The sequence below is a fragment of the Colius striatus genome, chromosome 3 (genome assembly GCF_028858725.1).
Source record: "Colius striatus isolate bColStr4 chromosome 3, bColStr4.1.hap1, whole genome shotgun sequence".
Classification (NCBI taxonomy): domain Eukaryota; kingdom Metazoa; phylum Chordata; class Aves; order Coliiformes; family Coliidae; genus Colius; species Colius striatus.
The window spans coordinates 741,391-765,406 of NC_084761.1; the positions used below are offsets into that span (position 1 = coordinate 741,391).

The following is a 24,016-nucleotide window of genomic DNA, read 5'->3' on the forward strand; positions in this document are numbered from 1 at the left end:
AATGGGGAGGTTGGGGTGGTTGCAGAAGGATGAGGGAGTGAGGGAGGCTGGGAGGAGGTTGGAGGGGTGCAGAGGGATGTGGGGCTCGATGGGGGGGTGAGAGGGGCTGGGGAGAGATTGGAGGGGTGCAGAGGGGTGTAGGGCTGGATGGGGGGCTAATGGGCATGTCGGGGTGGTTGCAGAGGGATGTGGGGTTGGATGGGGGGCTGTGAGGATAGAGGGGGGTTAATGGGGAGGTTGGGGAGTGCAGGGAGGTGTACAGCTGGATGGGGGGGGTGAGGAAGGCTGAGGGTAGGAGGAAGGGTGTAGGGCTGGATAGGGGGGATATGGAGGGGAAGGGGGCTGTGGGGGGGGCTGTGAGGATGGAGGGAGTGGATTGGGAGGTGCAGAGGGGTGTAGGGCTGGGTGGGGGGTACTGGGGGGATGGAGAAGGTGCAGAGGGGTGTGCAGGGAGATGGGGGGGAAAGGGGCCGTCAGGGGATGCAGGGGGCTGGAAGGGGGGGTTATGGTGGGGCAGGGGGCTGAGGCGGTGCAGGGAGGTGTGAGGATTGATGAGAGGGGTTCCGGGGGGGTGTGATGGGGAAGGGGTGCAGAAGGGTGAGAGGCTGAAGAGACGGTTGGTGGGGGGGATGCAGAGCTGGGGGGGGTGTTGAAGTGGTACAGAAGGGTGGGGGGTGCGGGGGACTGTTTGGGGGTGTGGGGCCAGAGGTGGGTGCTCTGGAGCACGTGGGGCTGGAAGGGGGGCAGGGTCTTCAGCGCCCACCTCGTGCTGCAGAGACCCCCCCACCCGGCCCAACGCACCCCCCCGCGGGGCCGTTTCACGCCTCTCCGAGTTTTCTGCTCCAGTAAGCCGCAGCCGCAGCCCCCGCTGCCCGCCCCCCAGATCCCCCCGGCACGCGCAGCCTCCGCCACTGTGCAAAATATGTATTTATACTCCAAAAAGGGTCGGGAGGGGTCGGGGGGGATCGGAGCGGGGCCCCCCGCGCCCCCAGCCCAGGGCAGCAAAGCGGGGGGGCGGGGAGGGGTGGTTTGGGGGGGCTGCGCCTCCGAGGGCTCTGCTGAGCCCAACTGAGCCGAGCCGAGCCGAGCCGAGCCCAACTGAGCTGAGCCGAGCCGAGCCGAGCCGCTCCCGCCGCGCTTTCGCCTCTCTCGCTCTCATTTCTTTATAGTTATTTTGGCGTAGAAAAATAAATCGCTCCTATTTTGGCACCAGTCCTTCGGGGGGGGGGGTTGGGGAGGGAAACGAGGCGGCCCCCACTTCGGAAAGGGGGTACAGCAGGAAGCTGGAGGGGAATAAGGGGGGTGTCCCCCGCTCGGCCCCTGCCCGGGGGAGGCACATCCCCAGCCCCGGGGGCGCTCGGGGCGGGGGGCGGTGCCGGGGCAGGGCTGAAGCATCGCTTAGGGGGTGGGGAAGGGGGGGCACAGCGGGTTTGCCGGGGTGAGGTGCGGGGGGAGGGACGCGCAGCCCATGGGGAGGGGGGGCACGGCGCGCTCGCTAGCACCGAGGGGGCAGAGGGGTGGCCTGTCCCCATGTCGCGCGCAGGAGACCCCTCCCCACACACGCGCCCCCAGTTGCTCCTCCGGCGAGCTGGGGAGGGCAGGGGAGGCGGCTCACGGCGGGGGGGGGATCTGTGCCCCCAACAGGTCGTAGGCAAAGATGTTCCAGAAGACGGCGAAGAGGAGGAAGGTGCCGTAGGAGAGGAGCAGGACCCACCAGCCGCACTGCGCCCGCAGGCTCTCCTCGTAGCTGCGCAGGATCGTCAGCCCCATGCTGATGCCCACGATGGCCCCGGCCAGATGCGCCATGAAGCTGGGCTGCGGGCCCGACGACGGCAGCGGCGGCGAGAACCGGAGCCACACGGCGCGACCCACCTCCGAGCTCACTGCAACGCAGCCCCCGGGGGGCGCTCAGGGACCCCCGGCACCGGGGCTGCGGGGTTTGGGATGGGGGGGACGCGGGTACTCACTGCACACCAGCGCCAGCACCATCCGCAGCAGCTTGTAGGGACAGCGCATCCCGGCCCAGTTCTGCGGGACCAGGGGCTGTCACTGCGGAGGGGGCGGGCGGGGGGCAGCGGGCCCCAGCAGAGACACAGCCCCGTGCCATGGGACAGCCCCCCGCCGAGCCCCCCGGTCCTCTGCACCCACCCCAGAGTGCTCACCTTGTGATCATGCCCACCCTATGGAACCCCCCCCAATGTCACATCGTGCTGCTCCCCCCATAACACCCCCCCCAATGTCACACCGTGCTGCCCACCCCATGGAACCCCCCCCAATGTCACACCATGCTGCCCACCCCATAACACCCCCCCCCAATGTCACACCGTGCTGCCCACCCTATGGAACTCCCCCCAATGTCACATCGTGCTGCTCCCCCCATAACACCCCCCCCCAATGTCACACCGTGCTGCCCACCCCATGGAACCCCCCCCAATGTCACACCGTGCTGCCCACCCCATAACACCCCCCCCAATGTCACACCGTGCTGCCCACCCCATAACACCCCCCTCAATGTCACACCGTGCTGCCCACCCCATAACACCCCCCCAATGTCACACCATTCTGCCCCCCCCCATAACACCCCCCCGCAATGTCACACCATGCTGCCCAACCCATAACACCCCCCCCAATGTCACACTGTGCTGCCCACCCCATAACACCCCCCTCAATGTCACACCATGCTGCCCACCCCATAACACCCCCCCAATGTCACACCATTCTGCCCCCCCCCATAACACCCCCCCCCAATGTCACACCGTGCTGCCCACCCCATGGAACCCCCCCAATGTCACACCGTGCTGCCCACCCCATGGAACCTCCCCCTCAATGTCCCACCACCCTGCCCACCCCACAGCATCCCTTCCCCCATGCCACAGCTGCTGCCCACCCTACAACGCCCCCCCATGCCCCTGGTGCCCCCCTGCCGCTGACCATGACAACGTTGGCAAGATGAGCTGAGCAGAGCGCGTAGACGCCCCCCGAGCCCCCGACCAGGGGAGCCCTCATGTCCGTGATGGAGACAGTGAGGGAGCCTGTGGGCAGGGGCAGGACTCAGCGTAGGGTCTCCCCCCCACCCTCTCATGGCCTTAATTGACTAATTACCAGCCATGCTAATTAAATCCAGGCTGCCTCACATCCCCCAGCCCCCTGGGGCAGGGCAGTGCCATACCCAGCAGTGGGGAGCAGGGCAACTCACCCCCAGCAAACCCGGGAGGCATCTCCCTGTGCCGCCCCCGGGGCTGGTGACAGGGGGCTGGTGGGCACAGTGTCCCCCCCAGGGCTGGTGACAGGGGGCTGATGGGCACAGTGTCCCCCCCAGCACCCACCTGCCAGGACACCCGCCAGGTAGAGGAAGCTGATGCGCAGGATGCCGTGAACCATCTCCAGGGGCACCCCGATCATCAGCTGCAGCAGCGCGTTGAACCCCAGTTGCTCCAGCCTGCTCGGGCACAAGGGGGGAGTCACAGCAGCCCCCACATCACCCTGTGCCCCCCACCTCGAGCTCCTGGCAGGGACCTACCCCACGTGCATGAACATGTAGGTGAGGAAGCGCCAGGCCCGCGCCCGGTGCCCGGGGTGGTAGACGAGGGGGCTCTTCATGTACTCGGGGTGGTAGGTCTGCAGCACCCACTTGTTCAGCCGTGCCCCGTAGCACAGGAACACGATGATCTGTGCCAAACCCCACAGCCATCACCCCCTGGCACTGCCCACACCCTCTGTCCTGGGGCAGGGTCACCCAGCCCTTCCACCCCGGCTCTGAGCCCCCCGTGGGCACCGGCACGTTGCAACTGGGGTCGTCTCTCCCTTCTGCCCCAGGGCTGAGCCCCCCCAAGGGCACCAGGACATCACAACCAGGGTCACACCCTCTGTCCACTGTGGGTCTGAGCCCCCCCAAAGGCACCAGCACATTGCAACTGGGGTCATCTCTCTCTTCTGCCACAGGGCTGAGCTCTCCCGTGGGCATCGAGGCATCACAACCAGGGTCACTCCCCGTCCTCCTTGGGTCTGAGCCCCCCCAGGGGCACCAGGACACCACAACTGGGGTCACCCCCTTGCTCACTCTAGATCTAAGCCCCCCAAAGGGCACCAAGACATCCCAAACAGGGCCACTCCCCCTGTCTCCTTTGGGTCTGAGCCCCTCAAAGGCACCAGGACATCACAACCAGGGTCACCCCCTTGTCCACCCCAGCTCTGGGACCCGCCTGGGCAGCAGCCACCCACCCATGCCTGGTACCTGGGTGAGGGTGAGGGTACCTGGGATGGGGTGAGGGTACCTGGGTGAGGGTGAGGGTACCTGGGTGAGGAAGGTGAGGGTACCTGGGAGGGGATGAGGGTACCTGTGTGAGGGTGACGGCTGCCATGAAGACGGGCGGCGGGCAGGTGCGGTGCTGGTAGAAGTACCAGCGCCTGTCCATCTCGCAGGGCAGGATCTCGTAGGCCACGTAGCGGACGAAGCGCTTGTAGATGCCGAGGCCGGTCTGGTCCAGCAGCACGTCGCGGGGCAGCGCCCGCTGCCCGTTGGCGATGGCGCGCTTGAAACTGCTCGAGCGCTTGCTGCTGATCTGCGGGGACAGCCCGTGCCCGCGGCGGCCACGGCGACAGCTCGTGCTCCCGGCCTCGTGCCCAACCCCCTGCCCGTCGCTGCCAGCGCGGGTGAGCCCAAGGGAGCCCCTGGGGACCGCGGCTGCCTCCCTCGCTCCCTCCCTCCCCGAGGACCCGGTGCCCCCGGCACTGACCAGGTCTACCAGCTCCTGATAGCAGACCTGCCCCTCGTCGTTGCCCTGCGCCAGGGCCACCAGCATGTCCAGCTTGGCGGGGTCCAGGGGCAGCTCATGGCTGTGCACCAGGCTGGCGAACGTCTCCACCCCGATGAAGCCGGTGTTTTCGGGGTCGAGCTGCGGGCACGGAACGGGGCATCACCAGGACGGCTCCCTGTTCAGCTGGGGAAGCCTCTTGCTGCCCCTCACCCTGGCCTCAGGCACGGTGGTGTCACATCCATGACCCCAACCCCTGCCCTGGCGAGGGAGGCTGCAGCCCCTACCCACCCCGTACCCCACCGGTGCCCCCCGCAGCCTCGCTGCCCCCGTCTCCCCACGGCACAGCCAACACTCTCCCACTCAGCTACTTCATGCCACCGGCAGCCTGACAGCCAGGAAACCACCAGCCACACACACACAGCCCTGGCACCAGCCTCCTCCTCTCCCTCTCCTCTCTGGGCGCTGGGCTCCCACCAGGGCTTGTGCCGGGGCAACAAGCACCGTCCCAGGGCTCCCACCACTGAGTGGGCACCCTGAGCGCTCCAGGCACCCAGCACCACAGGGCACCCAGAAGCATGGGGCATCCAGCACCACGGGGCACCCAGCACCACGGGGCACCCAGTGTGGTCCCACTCATGGAGATGTGGAGCCCAGGGTGGCAGGAGGATGGGGGAGATGGGGACAGGGCGGCCATGGCCGAGGCACAGCTCGAGCCCTGCGGAGGGTGCCCGGGGCTCAGCACCCTGCAGGGTCACCCCCCAACCAGCTCCTGGTGGGTTTTGCTCCTTGAAACACAGCAGAGGAAGCTCATCGTCATGGCACAGGCAGGAGGGGCAGTGTGGGGGGCATTGGGCTGTACCCCCACCCCGGTGTGCACCCCGTCCCTCCATCCCTGGCAGGGAAGTGCCAACAGCTCCATCCCTCGGGGCCTGTGCCTGGGGTGGGCACGGCTGCAGGCTGGGGGGCTGGGAGCAGGGCACAGGCAGCGCTGGCATCCCCAGGGCAGCTTCCAGCCCACGGGGGCAGCCCCAGGTACTGGGGTGTGTGGGACCCCCCCTGACACCCGTCCCCCAGGCCCCACACTCGCCACGTGCCCGTGCCACACCGGGTCCGGCACTCGCCGTGCCCACGCGCCGGCACACCCCGAGCCGGGAAGCCCCTCTCTGCTTTCGGGGTGCATCTTCCCCCCAGCCCCGACCCCACTGGCCCCGTTTAGCCCCCGGGGGGCCGGTGCGCAGCCCGCCCAGCCCCCCGGCCCTGCCCTCTCCCGGGGAAGCTGCTGCTCAGCCCCGGGGGTCTCGGAGGCACGCGGAGCCCCCGCGCCCGAGCCTGGGGGGCACGGGGCGCGTCACGGCAGCTCCCGGGCCGGGGGACTCGGCCAAGGTCACCGAGGGAGCCAGGGGCGCCGGGGACGCGTTCATATTCGCGACCCCCCAATATAACTCGCTCCCCGTGCCCAGGGCAGAGCCGCCAGCTCGGCCCGGGGTGCCTGGGGAGGTGGGCGCCGGGGACCCCGGGAGCTGCGGGGGGCCGGGACCGGGGTGCAGCGGGGGTCTGGGCACCGGGGCCGGATCCCAGCGGCGGAGCTGAGCCCAGCGCTGCGCAGCCTTCCCGCTCCCAGGCCTCATCCTGCAACCGGGTCACGGGGCTGGCGGCAGCCCCCCGGCAAGGCGTGCGAGCCCCATCGGCCCCGGGGGACCGGCCCCGCGCCGGCTCCATCCCGCACCAGGCGCCGGGGCTCGGCTGCCCGGATCCCCCCCGTCCTTGAGGCGGCTCCGGCCCCGGGGCCACAAGTGAGATGAGTTTGCGCGGCCTCAGCGGCACAAGGAGGACCCGGGTCCCCCGGGGCAGCGACGGGAGGCAGCGGGAGGTGGGGGGCTGAGCGAGACGGGAGAGGGGCGCCGTTGCTGCCCGCTGCCCGCCAGCCCCGCCGCGCGGCAGCCGTGCCCGGTGCAAGCAGCATCCCCGCCCCGGTAGCCATGCCCGGTGCCCCGCTCCCCCCTCCTCCGCGTCTCCCGGAGCGGAGCCTGGTGCCCGGCGGCCGCCCCCCGGCTCCCCCCAGCCGCGCTCTCACCTGCTCCTGGATGAGCTGGAGCAGGGAGCTCCTGTCCATGCACCCGGCGGGCGGCGGGCTCCGCCGCTCCCCCGCGCCCGGGGCCGGCGAACCGGGCAGGGGAGCGGCGCGGGCGGCGGGGGCGGCGGCGGGGGCGGCTCTCCCCGCCAGCCCCGCGTTGCGGCGGGCCCGGGAGCGAGCTGCGAGCGGCGGCGGCGCCGGGAGCCGCCGATGGCAACGGGGCGGCGGCGGCGGCGGCGGCGGCGGGGGCGGGAGCGGAGCCGAGCGGAGCCGCCCCCGCCGCAGCGCACGGCGCAGCGCACCCCACACAGCCCCCCCCGCCGCTCCGGGAACCGGGACCCGCCCCGCCGGCAGCCCCGGCACCGAGGCACGGCCCCGACACGCAGCGGCAGCCCGGGAGGATTCCTGCGTCCCCCTGCATCCCCCTGCATCCCAGGACGGCTCCGGGCATCCTGGACGGTACCCGCAGCCCCGTACAAGTGTCTGCGTCCTGCTATGGCACCTGCATCCCACGCTGGTACCCACATCCCAGTGCTGGTACCCACATGCCAGTGCTGGTTCCCACATCCCACACTGGTACCCACATCCCAGTGCTGGTACCCACATCCCAGGCTGGTATCTATATCCCAGTACTGGTACCCACATCTCAGGCTGGTACCCACATCCCACGCTGGTACCTACATCCCAGTACTGGTACCCACATCCCACACTGGTACCTACATCCCACGCTGGTACCCACATCCCAGGCTGGTACCCACATCCCACGCTGGTACCCACATCCCAGGCTGGTACCCATATCCCAGTACTGGTATCCACATCCCAGGCTGGTACCTACATCCCAGGCTGGTACCCACAACCCAGGCTGGTACCCATATCCCAGTACTGGTACCCACAACCCAGGCTGGTACCCATATCCCAGTACTGGTATCCACATCCCAGGCTGGTACCCACATCCCAGGCTGGTACCCACATCCCAGTGCTGGTACCTACATCCCAGTGCTGGTACCAACATCCCACGCTGGTACCCACATCCCAGGCTGGTACCCACATCCCAGTACAACACCTTCCTCCCAGCCCAGTACCTATACCCCAGTACATACCTGCATCCCAGTCCAGTACCCACACAGTATGTTTCCCATGTACAGTACCTGCACCCCGGTATGGGCACCTGCATTCCAGTCCTGGCACCTACATCCCAGTATAGCCAGTGCATCCCAGTGTGTTAGGTGCAGTCCCATATGGGTGCCCACATCTTGGTTTGGCACCCACATGCCAGTCCAGTGCCAGAATTCCCATCCTGTTTGCAGTCCCTGTCTCCCAGCCCAGTCCTCCCAGTACCCCCTGCATCCTGGTACATCACAACACTTTCTGCATCACAACACAGCACCAGCACCCTGCTGTGGGAATCCATGTCCTGGTGTGGTACCCACACTACCCACATCCCAGGGCAGCACCAGCACCCCAGTATAGCACCAGCACCCTGCTGTGGGAAGCCCGTCCCAGCACTGGGTGCCCTTGAACTACTCTCATCCTGCGGGGCAGCGTGTCCCCAGGACCCAGTGCCAGGGCCGCACAGCCCTCAACTGCTGTGGCACAGGGCTGTCCCTGGCCAGCCTGGCACTGCTGTGGCACAGGGCTGTCCCTGGCCGGCCTGGCACTGCTGTGGCACAGGGCTGTCCCCACATCTGGGCAGAGTGGCTGTGGGCAGTGGGCAGGGGCAGGCAGACACCAGGCAGTCCCAGGCTCCTTCCTCAGGGACTGTGTGTGGCCCTGGGCAAGGTCCCACAGCCCTGCCATGTGCACCCCGTGCCCCAGGCCCGCCTGGCACGGCACGGCACGGCACGGGGGGCTCTGGCACGCCGCCACTCTTCATACCCACCGTGCCACGCGGTCCCGCAGCTCCCGCGGGGCACGGCCTGGTTTGGCATCACCAGGGAGCACGGCACAGCCCATCCGCCTCGGCACCGCCTCCTCCGCCGCCGTGCTCCCTCCCCGCCCCTGCCCCGGCGCCCCCTGGCACTGCCCAGGGTCTCCTCTTCCTCCCTGGCACACGGGGAGCTGCCTGGTCCCAGCCAGCCTCGGAGCAGCTGCTGCTCCCTGGCACACGCAGGACATGGGGAGGGGGCTCAGGGGGTGGCTGCTGCTCCCTGGCACACGCAGGACATGGGGAGGGGGCTCAGGGGGTGGCTGCTGCTCCCTGGCACACGCAGGACACAGGGAGGGGGCTCAGGGGGTGGCTGCTGCTCCCTGGCACATGCAGGACATGGGGAGGGGGCTCAGGGGGGCTGCTGCTCCCTGGCACACGCAGGACACGGGGAGGGGGCTCAGGGGGGCTGCTGCTCCCTGGCACACGCAGGACATGGGGAGGGGGCTCAGGGGGGCTGCTGCTCCCTGGCACACGCAGGACACGGGGAGGGGGCTCAGGGGGGCTGCTGCTCCCTGGCACATGCAGGACACGGGGAGGGGGCTCAGGGGGGCTGCTGCTCCCTGGCACATGCAGGACATGGGGAGGGGGCTCAGGGGGTGGCTGCTGCTCCCTGGCACACGCAGGACACGGGGAGGGGGCTCAGGGGGTGGCTGCTGCTCCCTGGCACACGCAGGACACGGGGAGGGGGCTCAGGGGGGCTGCTGCTCCCTGGCACACGCAGGACATGGGGAGGGGGCTCAGGGGGGCTGCTGCTCCCTGGCACACGCAGGACACGGGGAGGGGGCTCAGGGGGGCTGCTGCTCCCTGGCACATGCAGGACACGGGGAGGGGGCTCAGGGGGTGGCTGCTGCTCCCTGGCACACGCAGGACACGGGGAGGGGGCTCAGGGGGGCTGCTGCTCCCTGGCACACACAGGACATGGGGAGGGGGCTCAGGGGGGCTGCTGCTCCCTGGCACACGCAGGACACGGGGAGGGGGCTCAGGGGGGCTGCTGCTGCTCCCTGGCACACGCAGGACACGGGGAGGGGGCTCAGGGGGGCTGCTGCTCCCTGGCACACACAGGACATGGGGAGGGGGCTCAGGGGGGCTGCTGCTCCCTGGCACACGCAGGACACGGGGAGGGGGCTCAGGGGGGCTGCTGCTCCCTGGCACACACAGGACACGGGGAGGGGGCTCAGGGGGGCTGCTGCTCCCTGGCACATGCAGGACATATGGGGGGGCAACAGCAACATGTGTAAAAATTTATTGAGTTGTAGAGAACAAACTGCAAAGGGTCAGGGTCTGGCTTGGGCAGGGGGAGATGGGGCTGCCAGTGGGGCCCAGCCACCAGCCACAGGCACACACAAGGGCCAGGGCAGTGCCATGAGCTGTGGGGCTGCAGCGAGCCCCAGCCCAGGAGACCCTCACCTCAAGCCAGTGCTGCCTGGGGCCTGGTCACTCCTCACCCCCCTCCCTGGCCCCAGGCTACAAGAAAATGGTTAAAGAGAGTAGAACTCCAGCAAAGCAGCTGCAGCTGGCACCGGGGGCTGCTGGCACAGACCCCAACCTGAGTGTGCTGGGAGGGGGCACCCAGGGACTGGGGTGCTGAGAGACTCACCTTGGCACCACAGGGAAGGGACAGCAGCTCAAGGCCAACTCAGGCATGGGCAGGGGGAAAAGAGCTTCCAGTTGTAGCAGGAGATGTGGTGCCCTGAGCTGGCTGTGGTGTGGGTAAGGCCCCAGGGAGGGGACAGCAGGAGCAGGACCCTCACCCCCTCCCTGGCTGCTCAGGGCTCCTGGCCCCAACAACACTGGCCATGACGAGGGGTGGGCACGGCAGGGAGGGGGATGGGCTGTGGGGACTGGCCCTTCCCAGAGCTGCCTGAAGGAAATGGGGCCAGGGGCTGGAGCTGTGAGGGGGGATGGAGCCACCAGCCCGTGTGCCAGCTCTGCTGCTGCTGCTGGGGGCCCCAGGGAGCGCTGCGCCCGGAACGGAGGGCACCGGCACAGCCCTCGGGGGAGCGCTGAGGAAACTCTGAGACACTCAGGGCTGGGCTTAAAAACCAACGTTAAACAACAAACCCGAGGGAATAAAAAGCTGAGGGTGGTCCTGCAGCTGCTGGTGAGGCTGAGCCCGGGGGCTGAGCTGCCGGGGTCCTGCTGCCCCCCGGGCACGGGGCTGCGGCTCGGCGCGGCCGGGCATCCGTCCGGCTGGAGGCGGCACCGGGGGCAGGGGGAGGATCCCCCACCCGGGGACCAGGATCCCCCACCCAGGGACCAGCCAGGGCTCAGGGGGCTGAGGAGGGCGCCAGGGACACTCATTTGCTCCTGGCCAGGGCTCGGTACAGCGTGAGCCCCAGCACGGCGGCCACCGCGGCCCCCAGCGCCAGCCGCAGCCACAGCGACGCGGCTCCCAGCTCCGCGGCGTTCAGGTGCCTGCAGGACAGACAGCAGCCCCTGAGCCAGGGCAGCCACAGCCTGGGGGGCTGCAAGGGCCCTGCAGAGCTGCCCCAGCCCCTGCTCCAGCAGCTGCCCCTGGCTCAGGCGCACAGGAACGTGTCCAGCTGGGGTTGGAAACCTCCTGAGCAGGAGCCTCCACACCCTCCCTGGGCAGCCTGGGCCAGGGCTCCCTCCCCATAGCACCTAAGGAGCTTCTCCTGGTGTTTAAGCCTCGTTGCCCCAGGGGAGGCTGAGGCTGGAGCTGAGGCACAACTGTTTCCCTGAGAGGGGTGTCAGCCCCTGTGCCAGGCTGCCCAGGGAGCTGGGGGAGTGCCCAGCCCTGGAGGGATCCCAAAGGCGTGGGGCTGAGGGCTGTGGGTCAGTGCTGGGCTGGGCAGGGTGAGGGGAGGGTTTGGGCTCAGCTTCAGGGGCTCTTCCAGCCCAAAGGCTTGTGTGATGCTGTGGCTGAAGCCAGGCAGAGCTCCCCTCCTGCAGGCTGGAAATAGCACACCAGCACCTAAATATTGAGGAGGAGGCTGGAGGCCTCTCTCTGCCTTTCTAGGTCAGGCGCTTTCACAACTGCACGTGCAGGCAGAGGCAGGCGCTGGCCCTGGCTGAGGGGCACTGAGGGAAGGGCCCTGCTCCTGCCCCAGCAGCCCCAGCCCCAGCAGCCCCAGCCCCTCTATCCTGCCTCAGCCTGCCTCTCCAGGGAGGCCACCCAGCTCCCTCCTCCATCCCCCGTTGAGGCAGGGGGAGCAGCCCAGCCCCAGCCCTCCTCCACACTGGTATTTATTTATACCACAGACCCCAAGATAGATTCACAGTACTGAAATATTAATACTGCAGAGGGTGTCTGTGTGTGTGTCTGTGTGTGTCTGTGTGTGTGTCTGTGTGTGTGTGTCTGTATCTCTGTGTGTTCCTGTGTCTGTGTGTCTCTGTGTTTGTGTCTGTGTGAATGTGTGTGTGTGTCTCTGTGTGTCTGTGTGTGTATGTGTCTGTGTGTGTGTCTCTGTATGTGTATGTGTCTGTGTCTGTGTGTGTGTCTCTGTGTGTCTATGTGTGTGTGTCTGTGTGTATGTGTCTGTGTCTGTGTGTGTGTCTCTGTGTGTCTATGTGTATGTGTCTGTGTCTGTGTGTGTCTGTGTGTGTGTCTGTGTGTGTGTGTGTGTCTGTGTGTGTGTCTCTGTGTGTCTATGTGTATGTGTCTGTGTCTGTGTGTGTCTGTGTGTGTGTCTGTGTGTCTGTGTGTGTCTGTGTGTGTGTCTCTGTGTGTCTATGTGTATGTGTCTGTGTCTGTGTGTGTCTGTGTGTGTGTCTGTGTGTCTGTGTGTGTCTCTGTGTGTCTATGTGTATGTGTCTGTGTCTGTGTATGTGTCTGTGTGTGTGTCTCTGTGTGTCTATGTGTATGTGTCTGTGTCTGTGTGTGTCTGTGTGTGTCTCTGTGTGTCTATGTGTATGTGTCTGTGTCTGTGTATGTGTCTGTGTGTGTGTCTCTGTGTGTCTATGTGTATGTGTCTGTGTCTGTGTGTGTCTGTGTGTGTCTCTGTGTGTCTATGTGTATGTGTCTGTGTCTGTGTATGTGTCTGTGTGTGTGTCTCTGTGTGTCTATGTGTATGTGTCTGTGTCTGTGTGTGTCTCTGTGTGTGTCTCTGTGTGTCTATGTGTATGTGCCTGTGTCTGTGTGTGTGTCTCTGTGTGTCTGTATGTGTATGTGTCTGTGTCTGTGTGTGTGTCTCTGTGTGTCTATGTGTATGTCTCTGTGTGTCTGTATGTGTCTGTGTCTGTGTGTGTCTCTGTGTGTGTGGGGGAAGTGTCAGCTCTAAAAATAAAGTTGTTTATTGAAAAGAAGCTGGAGGGAAAACTACTCCCTGGCAATGCCATCCCTGTCCATCCCTGTGCCATCCCCCTCCCACAGAGGCGTTCAGCCGCTGCCCAACCCCTCGGGCAGAGCCAGGCCACAGGCTGGCACCTTCTGCCCTGCCCCCGTGGCCCTGCCCCTGGCAGGCTGTGTGCACACAGGGCTCGCTTCAAACACCTCTTTCCTTCAGTCTGAGACACCTCACAGGGAGAAAATAGCCGCCACCCCCTGTGCTGCCTCAGCACAGCAGCCTGGCTGCTCCCCTCAGCTGAGGCTCCAGCACAGGCTGCTGGGGCAGGAGATGCCTCACCAACCTGCCACAGACACGGGAGGCAGGGAGAGCCTCCACTCTCTCCAGCTATGGGAAGAGGTGGCCTTTGGCTTCCAGTCACTTGTATGTGCAGATCAGAGTCACAGAAGCACAGAAACCTTTGGGTTGTTAAAGCCCCTGAAGCTGCTGCAGTCCCAGCCCAGCCCTCACCCTGCCCAGCCCAGCACTGACCCACAGCCTCAGCACCTCAGCTCCACGCCTTTGGGATCCCTCCACGGCTGGGGACTCTGTCAGAGAGTGTCAGAGAGTGCTGCTGGCTGCCCTCAGCCTCCTCTTCTCCAGGCTCAACACCCCCACTCCCTCAGCCCCTCCCCAGCACCCTGGTGCTCCAGCCCCTTCCCCAGCTCCCTGCCCATCTCTGTCCACGCTGCAGCTGACACCAAGAGCCTGAGAGAACCCAAAGCAAGAGCAAAGGGGTGCAGGCAGGGTGGGGACAGAGCCCCCCAACCCCCCAGCTCCCAGCCCAGCCCCAGCTGTGAGGATACTCACGGGAAGGTGGCAGCAGTGGCCAGCTTGGTGTAGATGGTGGTGGGTGGCGGGCCCTGGCCGTGGCAGGAGAAGGGGAAGGGTGGAGGGAGGCAGTGCCTGTAGCAGAACTCGGCTGGGGACAGCCCAGGCTGCTGACTCGCCTCTGGCAGGTCTGCCTTGGAGGCCACGAAGACACAGGGGATCTGGCTGTCCATGTAGTGTTGCTGCAGAGACAGGGAGGAGCCCCAGCACGGGGTGAGGGAGCAGCCCCTGGGCGACGTGGGACTGCCACACACCGAGCTGAGCTGCCACACACCTTGTAGACACTGGCACAGTAGCTGAAGGACCTGGGGTCCCTCAGGTCGTACATGAAGCAGGCGACGTCGCAGGCTGTGTCCGAGGCCTTCGTGAACTCTGTGTCAGCACTGACCTCGTACAGCTGGGGAGAGGCAAAGGGACCAGTTCAACACCAGCACCCAGACTGGTGTGAGCACAGCCACAGCTGCAGTGCCACGGGGGGCACAGACACAGCAGAGCCCCCCCTGCTCTCCCTGACTCACTATGAGGTACTTCTCCTGGCCGTTGACCTGCACCGTGTTGATGGTGTAGAGGGACGGGGCTCCTGGGCTCTCCCTCTGGGCCTGCCAGGGAGGAAAACGCGGGCTGAGGCTGGGGCAGGCTGGGGAGGGGACAGCAGGGACGGCCAGCACCCGCCCCGGGGACAGGAGGCTGCCCGGGGCAGAGGCACGGCCCCTCCAGCCCCTGGGGATGAGGGGAGGCAGCGGGTTTGCTGCCTGAGGGTGCTGAGCAGCCCCTGGCCCACTCACCGCCAGGCTCCTGCCCAGGAAGGCCTGCAGGAAGCAGGACTTGCCCACGCCTCGGGCCCCCAGCACCTTGCACAGGAACACGTTCCTCTGGGTCTGGCCCTTCTCCAGGTCGATTCTCTTCTCCCTGGTGACTGCGAGGACAGCGAGAGGCTGAGCAGGAGGCGGGAGGGGAGGCCAGGGCAGGGCAGGGCAGGGCAGGGCCATACCTGTCAGGGCCTGTGTCTGGCAGTCCTGCTCAGCCAGGATGGGGTAGCCCAGGTAGCCCAGGCACTCCAGGCAGTGCCTCACGTCCAGGTACGCCACAAGCCTGAGACACACAGCCCGGGGAGCCCGGCGGGTCAGCGAGGGCTGAGCCACGAGACCCAGCGTGGGGAGAGGGACTGAGCTTACGTCCACTGGCAGAGGAATCCATGCAGGGGGAGCAGGCCTGTGTCAGTGGTGCATACCGTGTGGCACAGCTCGGGGCCCCAGGGCACGCGGGGGAACACGCTGAAGAAGCTCTGCAGCTCTGAGGGAGACAGGGCTCCGTCCTGGTCCTGCCCAAACAAAGGGGGGTCAGTAGCCGGGCTGGGAAGCAGCTCATGGGCACAGCAGCGGCTCCTGCAGCCAGCCCAGGCACTGGGGGGCACAGAGAGGGTCCCTGGCACACGAGCCCCTCGCTCGCTGCTTCACGACACAGCCCTGCTCACCGTGGCGAGGAGCAGTGTGCCACAGCCCTGCCTGCTGGCACATGGGCACCCAGGCTGTGAGGAGCTGTGTGCCTGAGGAGGGTCTGCCTGCTGGCACATGGGCACCCAGGCTGTGAGGAGCTGTGTGCCTGAGGAGGGTCTATCTGCTGGCACATGGGCACCCAGGCTGTGAGGAGCTGTGTGCCTAAGGAGGGTCTATCTGCTGGCACATGGGCACCCAGGCTGTGAGGAGCTGTGTGCCTGAGGAGGGTCTGCCTGCTGGCACATGGACACCCAGGCTGTGAGGAGCTGTGTGCCTGAGGAGGGTCTATCTGCTGGCACATGGGCACCCAGGCTGTGTTTTGACTCCCTGCTGCAGGTCCCTGTGGCCCCTGAGCCTCCATCTCCCAGGTTAGGCCAATAGCTGGATAACTATTCCCAGCACATCCAACACCTCCCCCCCACTCCTCTTGCTCTCCAGAGCATGGCACAGACTGGTTGCTCTCTCTGCCCCTCTGCAGCTTGGCACTCCCTCCTCAGGCTGGCATGTGTGCTGGGTTGGTGGCCGTGTGCCAGCAGCTGTGCCTGCTCTCCCTGGCACGCTGGGTGCTGCAGCCAGGCAGGATGAGGGGCTGTGCCACCCCCATGCTCAAACACACACAGCCCCTGAGGGCACAGACACTCCAGGCTGCCCTCTGCCCAAGGGCAGTGACCACAGCCCCTGACGTGCCTCAGGCTGCCTCCAGCTCGCTGTGACCACCAGCAGCTCGGCACGAAGCCGTGGTGGGAGGAAAGCCCTTCCCTGGCCCTGCAGCTGCTCCCTGGCAGGAGAGCATGTCCCCCCTCCCCAGGCAGCCCCTGCCCACCTTGTCGTGCTTCTCGAAGAGCCGCTGCAGGAACTGGTAGCCCAGGTGGTTCAGCTCCGTGGAGCAGCCGGGGGGGACGCGGAACCTGCCCGGACAGACCCCAGTGAGCCCCCTGCAGCCCTGCAGGAAGGGCACGTGTGCCAGGGGGGCTTTGGCCAAGCCTGAGCCCACCCAGAGCACACAGCTCCCCACTCCTCCCCTTGACATCAGTGAGGAGCTTTTGGTGGCTGTTCTGTGTGTGCCTGAGCTGCGGCAGAACAGCTCTGTCGGGAGCAGTGAGCTGTCTGCACAGCCCTGCTGGCTGCCTCTGCTCTGCTCTGCTCTGCTCTCCTCTCCCTGCCACCCTGGGGCTGGGGCTCTGGCAGCCAGCAAAGGGATTAGCTTGTGGGCTGCCTCATCCTCTCATCCATAGAGTGGGGAGGTGACAGGGCCCGTGCTGGTGGAAGCAGCCCAGGGCAATGCTGTGCCCTGCCAAGCCCAGGAGCAGAGACTGACTTCCCCCAGCTCCCTGTAGCCTCCTGTCAGGGAGTGTCAGAAAGTGCTGCTGGCTGCCCTCAGCCTCCTCTTCTCCAGGTTCAACACCCCCATTCCCTCAGCCCCTGCCCAGCACCCTTGTGCTCCAGCCCCTTCCCCAGCTCTGGCCACGCTCCAGCACCCGAGAGCCAGCAGCAGAGCCAGCAGCAGAGCCAGCAGCTCCACAGCCCACTGCACTCCTCACCAACCCCACTCCTCAGCTCCTGCCTGCAGGGGAAGGTGAGGGGCACCAACCCAACCATGAGGTTGCAGATTCAGCCTCAGTGGAGGAGCAGGGTAGAGCCCTGGGTGCAGAGAGCAGCCCACGCTGTGCCCCATGGGGATGGCACCTCCTGCCCAGCCCACTCCCTGGCAGGATACTCTGTGCCTCATGGGGATGGCACCTCCTGCCCAGCCCACTCCCTGTCAGGACACTCACTGTGGGTACAGATAATCCTCTGTCAGCACCAGCTCTTCGTCGTAGCCAAAGCGGCGGAGGATGGTCCAGGTGGTCTCGTGCCGGCCCCTCTGGATGAAGAGTGTGTTGAGGAAGAGGAAGCCTGCAGGAGACATCAGGGGGCTCAGACACAGTGGGGCCAGCTGAGCACTCAGCCACAGGGGACTCAGGCTTCTTTCTTTACTCTCTGACACTGCCTGGCAGGAGGCTGCAGGGAGCTGGGAGTCAGGCTCTGCTCCCCAGGCAGCAATGACAGGACAAGAGGCAATGGGCTGCAGCTGCCCCAGGGGAGGCTGAGGCTGGAGCTGAGGCACAACTGTTTCCCTGAGAGGGGTGTCAGCCCCTGTGCCAGGCTGCCCAGGGAGCTGGGGGAGTGCCCAGCCCTGGAGGGATCCCAAAGGCGTGGGGCTGAGGTGCTGAGGCTGTGGGTCAGTGCTGGGCTGGGCAGGGTGAGGGGAGGGCTGGGACTGCAGCAGCTCCAGGGGCTTTTCCAGTCCAATGATTCTGGGATTCTACGGTGAGAGGGACTAATTGGGGTTGGAATGAGAGCCAGGAGGGTCATCCCCAGAACAGGGCCCTCACAGCTGCTGAAGGACATGTGTCTGGGTGCTGTTACCGTTCAGTGTCAGCCCGTTGTCCTGCACCCCGTCCGTCGTGTTCTTCCACACAACCATCTTCACATCCTCCAGGGCCTGGGGAGCCAGAGGGTTTCCGAAGCAGGACTTCTACTTCCCAAGAGAAAGAAGGTGATGGTCAGCAGAGCACCCTGAGAATACACCCCCCTACCTCACCAACAGCCCTCTGCTCTGGAAAGGACACAGTGTTTCTAGGAGAGACAACGTCCCACAGCTCAGAGCTTCCTGCCTCAGCCCCTGTTCCTCAGCATCCCCATGAAGAGTTTCAGGTGACATGTCCAGAGCCTCCTGCTCTTCTCACAGCAGAGCTGAGCCCAGCCTTAGTGAGGAGGAGGGACCAGGGGATCCCCATGTGCCCAGAGTCGTGCTCTGTGGTGCTTCAGTGGGCAACAGCAGGAGCACTGAAGGCAGGTGGGGCAGCGGTGTCAGGGCAGGGGCAGCCCTTCTGCCTGGAGACCGGGGACTGTCCCAGCTCTGCAGCCAGCCCTACCTGGAAGTAGTTGAGTTCATCATCACTAAGGATCTGGTTGTTATCCTGGTCCGAGAGGTTGAAGATCCGGGTCAGTGCTTGTGCACACGCGGGTTTCAGCTGCAAGGGAACAACCCCAGTGACAAAACCAGGGCAGCACCATCAGCCTGGCCCTGCCTCCTGCCTCCCCCCTGCAGAGGGGCTCCCCTCCTGTGCTGGCCAGGCTGCTACCACAGCCCCCCAGGGGGTGGGAGGCAGGAGCACCTTCCTACCTGCTTCTCCTCGGGGTCGTAGAGCGGAGCAGTGGGGTGCAGCACAGCTTTCTGGGCGTAGTAGAAGAGCTCAGAGATGTTCTTGAGGTTCTTGGCAGAGCACTGGAGATTCAGGGGAAGAGACAGGGCAGTGAGAGGGGGGCAGGCAGGTGACAAGGGGCAAGAGGAGGCTGATATGAGTTCCTGGAGTCGGATGAGCTGTGCACCAAAGCACAGAGCAAGAGCTGCCCATCCCCAGGGAAACACACCAGGGAAAGCTCCTGCTCGGGCTCTGGCTTTGCTGTGCCCCTTCCACAGCCCCAGAGCCAACAGTGGCTGTGTGCAGCTCTGACACCAGACAGACCCTGAAACACACTCCCTGTGAGGGACAGCCTAAACCCTCCAGACTCACAAAGGGGCTTCTGCAGAGCAGCACCAGCAGGGCACATCCCCAGGAGCACACAGGCTCCCTGCCTCAGGCCAGACAAGTGCTCCTGCCCCTCAGAGAGGCTCTGCAGGAACCCTCCAAGCTCCCTCACCTCCACACAGGTCTCAATCTCCGAGAACTGGTTCATGATGGGCAGGATGACATCCATGGAGCTCCCAACTTGCAGGTCAGACTTGTTTCCCACCAAAATGATGGGGATCCTGGGGGAGAAAGAGTAGCAGAGAGCCTTGGTGTGGGCCCTGCCCCTGCTGCTGCCAGGAAGCCTCCCCACCCTCCTGCCCAGGCTCCACAGCAGTTTCCCCACCTCCCACGACCCGGAGCATCCATCTGGAGGAACAGCCTGCCTGACCCTGCTCACAGTCTGCTCAGGAGCCTTTAATCCAGCACAGCAGCCTTCTGCCTAAGCCATGCACAGACTGTGCTCCTGTGCCCTGGCAGCCTCCTCTCCCTGCCTGCCCAAGGGGGGAAGGAAGCCCCTCCCCTGGCCCTCTGCCTCAGCTGAGGGAGAAGAGCCCCCACGTCCTTCTGCCACAAGCCATGGAGCTGGTTTGGCTAGAGCAACCTGGCTTCACCACCAGCCCCCAGAGCCCCCCAGTGCTGTGTCCCACACACGGTACCTGGAGCCCTTCTCCAGCCCCCCGTTCACCATGGGGATCCACTTGGAGCGAATCTGCAAGGGGAGCAGAGGGAAAGGCCCATGAGCAGGCCTGGGCAGGGCCAGGCAGCTCCCAGAGCCACCCCCAGGGCCAGCCCTGCAGCCATCTGCTGCCCAGCACGCCCCATGGCAGCAGGCAGGGCACAGGCAGCCAGGCTGCCCCAGGTCTGCAGCCCCCACTGAGCGTGGACAGAGCAGCCCCCAGGGCCTGCCTCGGCTCACAGGGGCCTCAGACCCCAAACCCCCCTCCCGGGGCTGCTGGGGCAGATCCCCAGCTGGGGCTGTGGGGAAGGGGCTGGGAACCCTTCCCCTGAGGGCTCTGCTGGGGTCTGTTACCTTCTCGATGGTGGCCTCCTGGGTCACGTCGTACACCACGCACACCACGTTGGCCTGAGGGACAGAGGGTGCTGAGGGAGGGTCCTGAGGTGCACCCACCACGGCAGGGAGCCAGCCCGAGCCAGAGCCACAGCCTGGCTGGAGCCACAGCCCTGCCCTGTGCCCAGGCACCTCCATCCCCATGGCCAGGCACCTCCAGAGCCCCATGGCCAGGCACCTCCAGAACCCCCTGGCCAGGCACCTCTATCTCTGTGCTTAGGCACCTCCACAGCCTCGTGGCCAGGCACCTTCTGCCCTGTCCTCTCATCACCACGGGCCTTCCAAAGGGCTGCTCGGGGCCAACACCAGCTCCTGTGCTCCAGGCTGCACCCTGCCACACTCCCTGTGCCCTGTGCCCACCTGCTCTGCCCTCCTCCCCTCCCTGAGCCCCTGCAGACATCACAGCAGACAGGAGGGATCACTGGCCCTTTCAGGAGAGAGTTTAGTGCTAATCCTGAGGACACACAAGGGTCTAGGCAGGATTTCCTGGAGCTGTTTTAAGCCTCTGTACACTCTGGCTGTCTGGGGGGAGGGACAGGGACCCCTGTGCCCACCTCCTTGGCCTTTAGCCACCAAGGTGGAGAGATTAAACAGCTTTGCTCGTGTGAGATGCACGGAGGAAGGACAGTTTTATTACTCATCATCAAGAGGTTCTCCTCTGTGTAGAGCTGAGGTTAATCCCAGGGCACAGAAGAGCAGCTGGGCCCACCCCAGCCAGCCAGCTGGATTATTCCTGTGTGGCTGCTCTGAGGGACACAGGAGCCCTCGCCCCTCCCTGCCCAGCACTTCCCAGAGCTCGAGCTCCCAAACTCTCTCTGCTGCTGCTTCATCAAGCAGCCACAGAGACCTGATGCAGGGAGCAGGGGGATCTTGCCCAAGCTCGGCAACTGCTTAGAATCCCAGCACAGTGAGGGTGGGCAGGGCCCTGCAGAGCTGCCCCAGCCCCTGCTCCAGCAGCTTCCCCTGGCTCAGGGGCACAGGAACGTGTCCAGCTGGGGTTGGAAACCTCCCGAGAAGGAGCCTCCACACCCTCCCTGGGCAGCCTGGGCCAGGGCTCCCTCACCTCAGCACCAAAGGACTTTTTCCTCCTGTGCCAGGGGAACTGTTTGTGTCCCAGCTTGTGCCCATCACCCCTTCTGGCACCAGCCATCACAGAAGTGTCCTCCCATTCTCCTGACACCCACCCTTTAGCTACTTAGAAGTGTTGCTGAGGTCCCCCCTCAGCCTTCTCATTTCTTGCTTCTCCTCTCTTCTCAGGGAACATCCCAAGTCCCAAAGCACACCGTGGGCTCAGCAGCCTCCCCCTTCCCACCAGCTGCCCCCCAGCACTCTCCTCTGCAGGCTCCCTGCAGGGCTGTGACACACCACACGCAGCAGCTCACACAGCAGGGAAGGATTAAACCCCTCAGCAAATCGACAGCATTAATCCACAGGAACCAACTGTTGCCCATGTCCAGGGGGCTCCCAGGGAGAGCCACGAGCCACTGCCCAGCTGTGGGGCCCTGGGCATGACAGCCCCCTGCCCTGCAACACCCCCAGCCTGACCCCTCACCTTGGAGATCTCCTCCTGCAGCTCATCCTCTGTCTGCTCTGACTCTGAAACAGGAAAGCAGCATTCACCAGCTGTCCTGGCACTGGGCACTCCTCTGCTGGGCAGGAGTGAGGCTGAGGAGGGATGGGACCCCTACCTGAATAGTCCACTATGTGTGTAGGGACCTTCTCAGGGGTGACATCAGCAGGGATTGTGATCTCCTCTGCACGAGGAGGCACCTGCAAAGGCAGCAGAGCCTGTTCCAGACATCTGTGTTGAACGTGGCTGAGAAGAAGGGTGACAAGGGACTGCCCAGGATGAGTTTCAGCCCCTGGATCGCTGGCAAGATGAGTTCCAGCCCATCTCGCTCTTGGTCCAGCTGGCCACAGCTGCAGCTCATCACAGCCCAGCCCTGCACAGCCACTGTCCCCAAGGTGAATCAGAATCCTTTGGGTTGTTAAAGCCCCTGGAGCTGCTGCAGTCCCAGCCCTGCCCTCACCCTGCCCAGCCCAGCACTGACCCACAGCCCTCAGCTCCATGGCCTTGGGATTCCTCCAACTGCCCTGAGCTCTCCCTCGAGCCCCAGCTCCTGCTGGGGATGCCATCCCTCAGATGAGCCAGCACTGTGGCCCTGTCACAACCCCAGAGATAAGCCCTCAGCACTGCCCAGCTCTCTGCCTGGCCTCCTGGCAGCTGGGGAAGCACTAAGCCGATTGCACAGGCTCTGCTGTGGGACGAGGGGAAGCTGCACAGAGCCCGTCCTCCCCCATGCCCCTGGAGCTGATGCCTCCCAGGGCAGACACTGCAGAGGGCACCATCTGCCTGTGGGCAGTGGGAGAAGCTCCCTAATGGCCAGGCTCATCCTGCTTCCCCATCCAAAAGGCGATGGGACAGGGAGCTGGGGGCTCCAAGCAGCATGTGCAAGTGAGCTGGATGCTGCTCCTCACACGTGGCCTGGCTCAAGACACCAGGTCTGGCTCCAGACAGGGGCAGAAGTGCAGGAACCCAGCTCAGGCTCTGTGCCAGTGCCACCGCGGCGAGGCCACAGCCGAGGAGCAAAGAGCCTGTGCTCCATGGGCTGCCACACTGCTGGGGGCACAGACCCTCGGCTGCAGCAGCAGGGCCCTGGCAGGCACCAAGTCAGGGATCAGAGCACAGGCTGGAGAAAGCAGCTGGAGCTCGGGGTGGTCATCACGGACCTCAGCTCACCCCGACCAGCCCCAGGACCTGCCTCCTCCCTGGGCTGGAGCTCCCCTGCGGCAGAGCCCCCGGGCAGGGCGCTGGGGTCCCCCTCCCGCTCACCTCTTCAGGGAACTCCTCTCCCACCAGAGCCATGATCAGGGACGTTTTCCCCACCTGGGCTAGGAAGGAGAGGGACGGCGTTAGCCTCGGCCCGGCAGCGCCCGTGTCCCGTGGCAGCTCCCGGCGCTGGAGTTCGGTGAACGCACCGCGGGACGCGCCACACACGGCTCCGGCAGCGGCGGGACACGGCCCGGGCCCGTCCTTTACCCTCTGCCCGCAGCAGGAGCCTCACGTCCCCCCAGCCCGGGCCCGTCCTTTACCCTCTCCCAGCAGCAGGATCCTCACGTCCCGCCGCCATGCCCCAGCCCGGGCCAGGCCCTCACGGTGCGGGACGGCCCCGGGCTCTGTCCTTACCCTCTGCCCGCAGCAGGATCCTCATGTCCCGCGGCCATCCCCGCAGCCCAGGCTGAGCACCGGAGGTCCGGGGCAGCCCCGGGAGCGTGGGCTTGTCCTTTACCCTCTCCCAGCAGCAGGATCCTCACGTCCCACCGCCATCCCCTCAGCCCAGGAGCCCGGGCTTGTCCTTTACCCTCTGCCCACAGCAGGATCCTCACGTTCCCTCAGCCCGGGCCTGTCCTTACCCTCTCCCAGCAGCAGGATCCTCACACGTCCCCTCAGCCCAGGCCGGGCCCTCACGGTGCGGGGCAGTCCTGGGCCCTGTCCTTACCCTCTGCCCGCAGCAGGATCTGCACGTTCCCCCCCAGCCCGGGCCGGGCCCTCACGGTGCGGGGCAGCCCCAGGCTCTGTCCTTACCCTCTCCCACAGCAGGATCCTCACGTCCCACCGCCATCCCCTCAGCCCAGGAGCCCGGGCCCGTCCTTACCCTCTGCCCGCAGCAGGATCCTCACGTCCCCCCAGCCCGGGCCCGTCCTTACCCTCTCCCAGCAGCAGGATCCGCACGTCCCCCCAGCCCGGGCCCGTCCTTACCCTCTCCCCGCAGCAGGATCCTCACGTCCCCCCAGCCCGGGCCCGTCCTTACCCTCTCCCAGCAGCAGGATCCGCACGTCCCGCTTCATGGCGGCGCCGCCGCCGCTGCCGGGGCCGCCGCTGCCCCTCCCCGTGCGCGCTGGCGGCGGCGGCGCCCCCTGGCGGGCGGGCGGGGCGCAGCGCCCCCGCTCACACCCGCTGCGCTTTTCCTCTCGTTTTTATTATAAAAACAAACAAACCCCCCCAAAACCGGCAAAAC

General features: G+C 65.7%; 1 protein-coding gene across 4 annotated transcripts; it reads right to left on the reverse strand.

Annotated features, from left to right (window-relative positions):
* Positions 1 to 1,517: 1,517 nt before the first annotated feature.
* LOC104559353 (rhomboid-related protein 1) lies at positions 1,518 to 23,887 on the reverse strand. Of its 4 annotated transcripts, none has more exons than XM_061991953.1 (24): positions 23,810 to 23,887; positions 22,831 to 22,889; positions 21,686 to 21,767; positions 21,550 to 21,593; positions 19,959 to 20,012; positions 19,585 to 19,637; positions 19,059 to 19,167; positions 18,541 to 18,642; positions 18,290 to 18,388; positions 17,781 to 17,889; positions 17,147 to 17,267; positions 16,195 to 16,279; positions 15,107 to 15,196; positions 14,867 to 15,008; positions 14,661 to 14,791; positions 14,394 to 14,474; positions 14,150 to 14,272; positions 13,855 to 14,057; positions 4,764 to 4,895; positions 4,338 to 4,562; positions 3,327 to 3,439; positions 2,932 to 3,032; positions 1,968 to 2,028; positions 1,518 to 1,883 (listed from the first exon to the last, which is right to left on the reverse strand). In XM_061991953.1, exons 1-24 carry the CDS (start codon positions 23,844 to 23,846, stop codon positions 1,612 to 1,614), a joined length of 2,628 nt encoding a protein of 875 aa, XP_061847937.1. In that variant the 5' UTR covers positions 23,847 to 23,887; the 3' UTR covers positions 1,518 to 1,611. The 4 variants fall into 4 exon arrangements, with proteins under 4 accessions (XP_061847937.1, XP_061847936.1, XP_061847939.1 ...); XM_061991952.1 differs by having other exon boundaries at positions 14,867 to 14,967; positions 15,051 to 15,196; XM_061991954.1 differs by lacking the exons at positions 1,518 to 1,883; positions 1,968 to 2,028; positions 2,932 to 3,032; ... (1 more) ...; positions 4,338 to 4,562; positions 4,764 to 4,895 and adding an exon at positions 9,986 to 11,173 and having other exon boundaries at positions 14,867 to 14,967; positions 15,051 to 15,196.
* Positions 23,888 to 24,016: the final 129 nt, after the last annotated feature.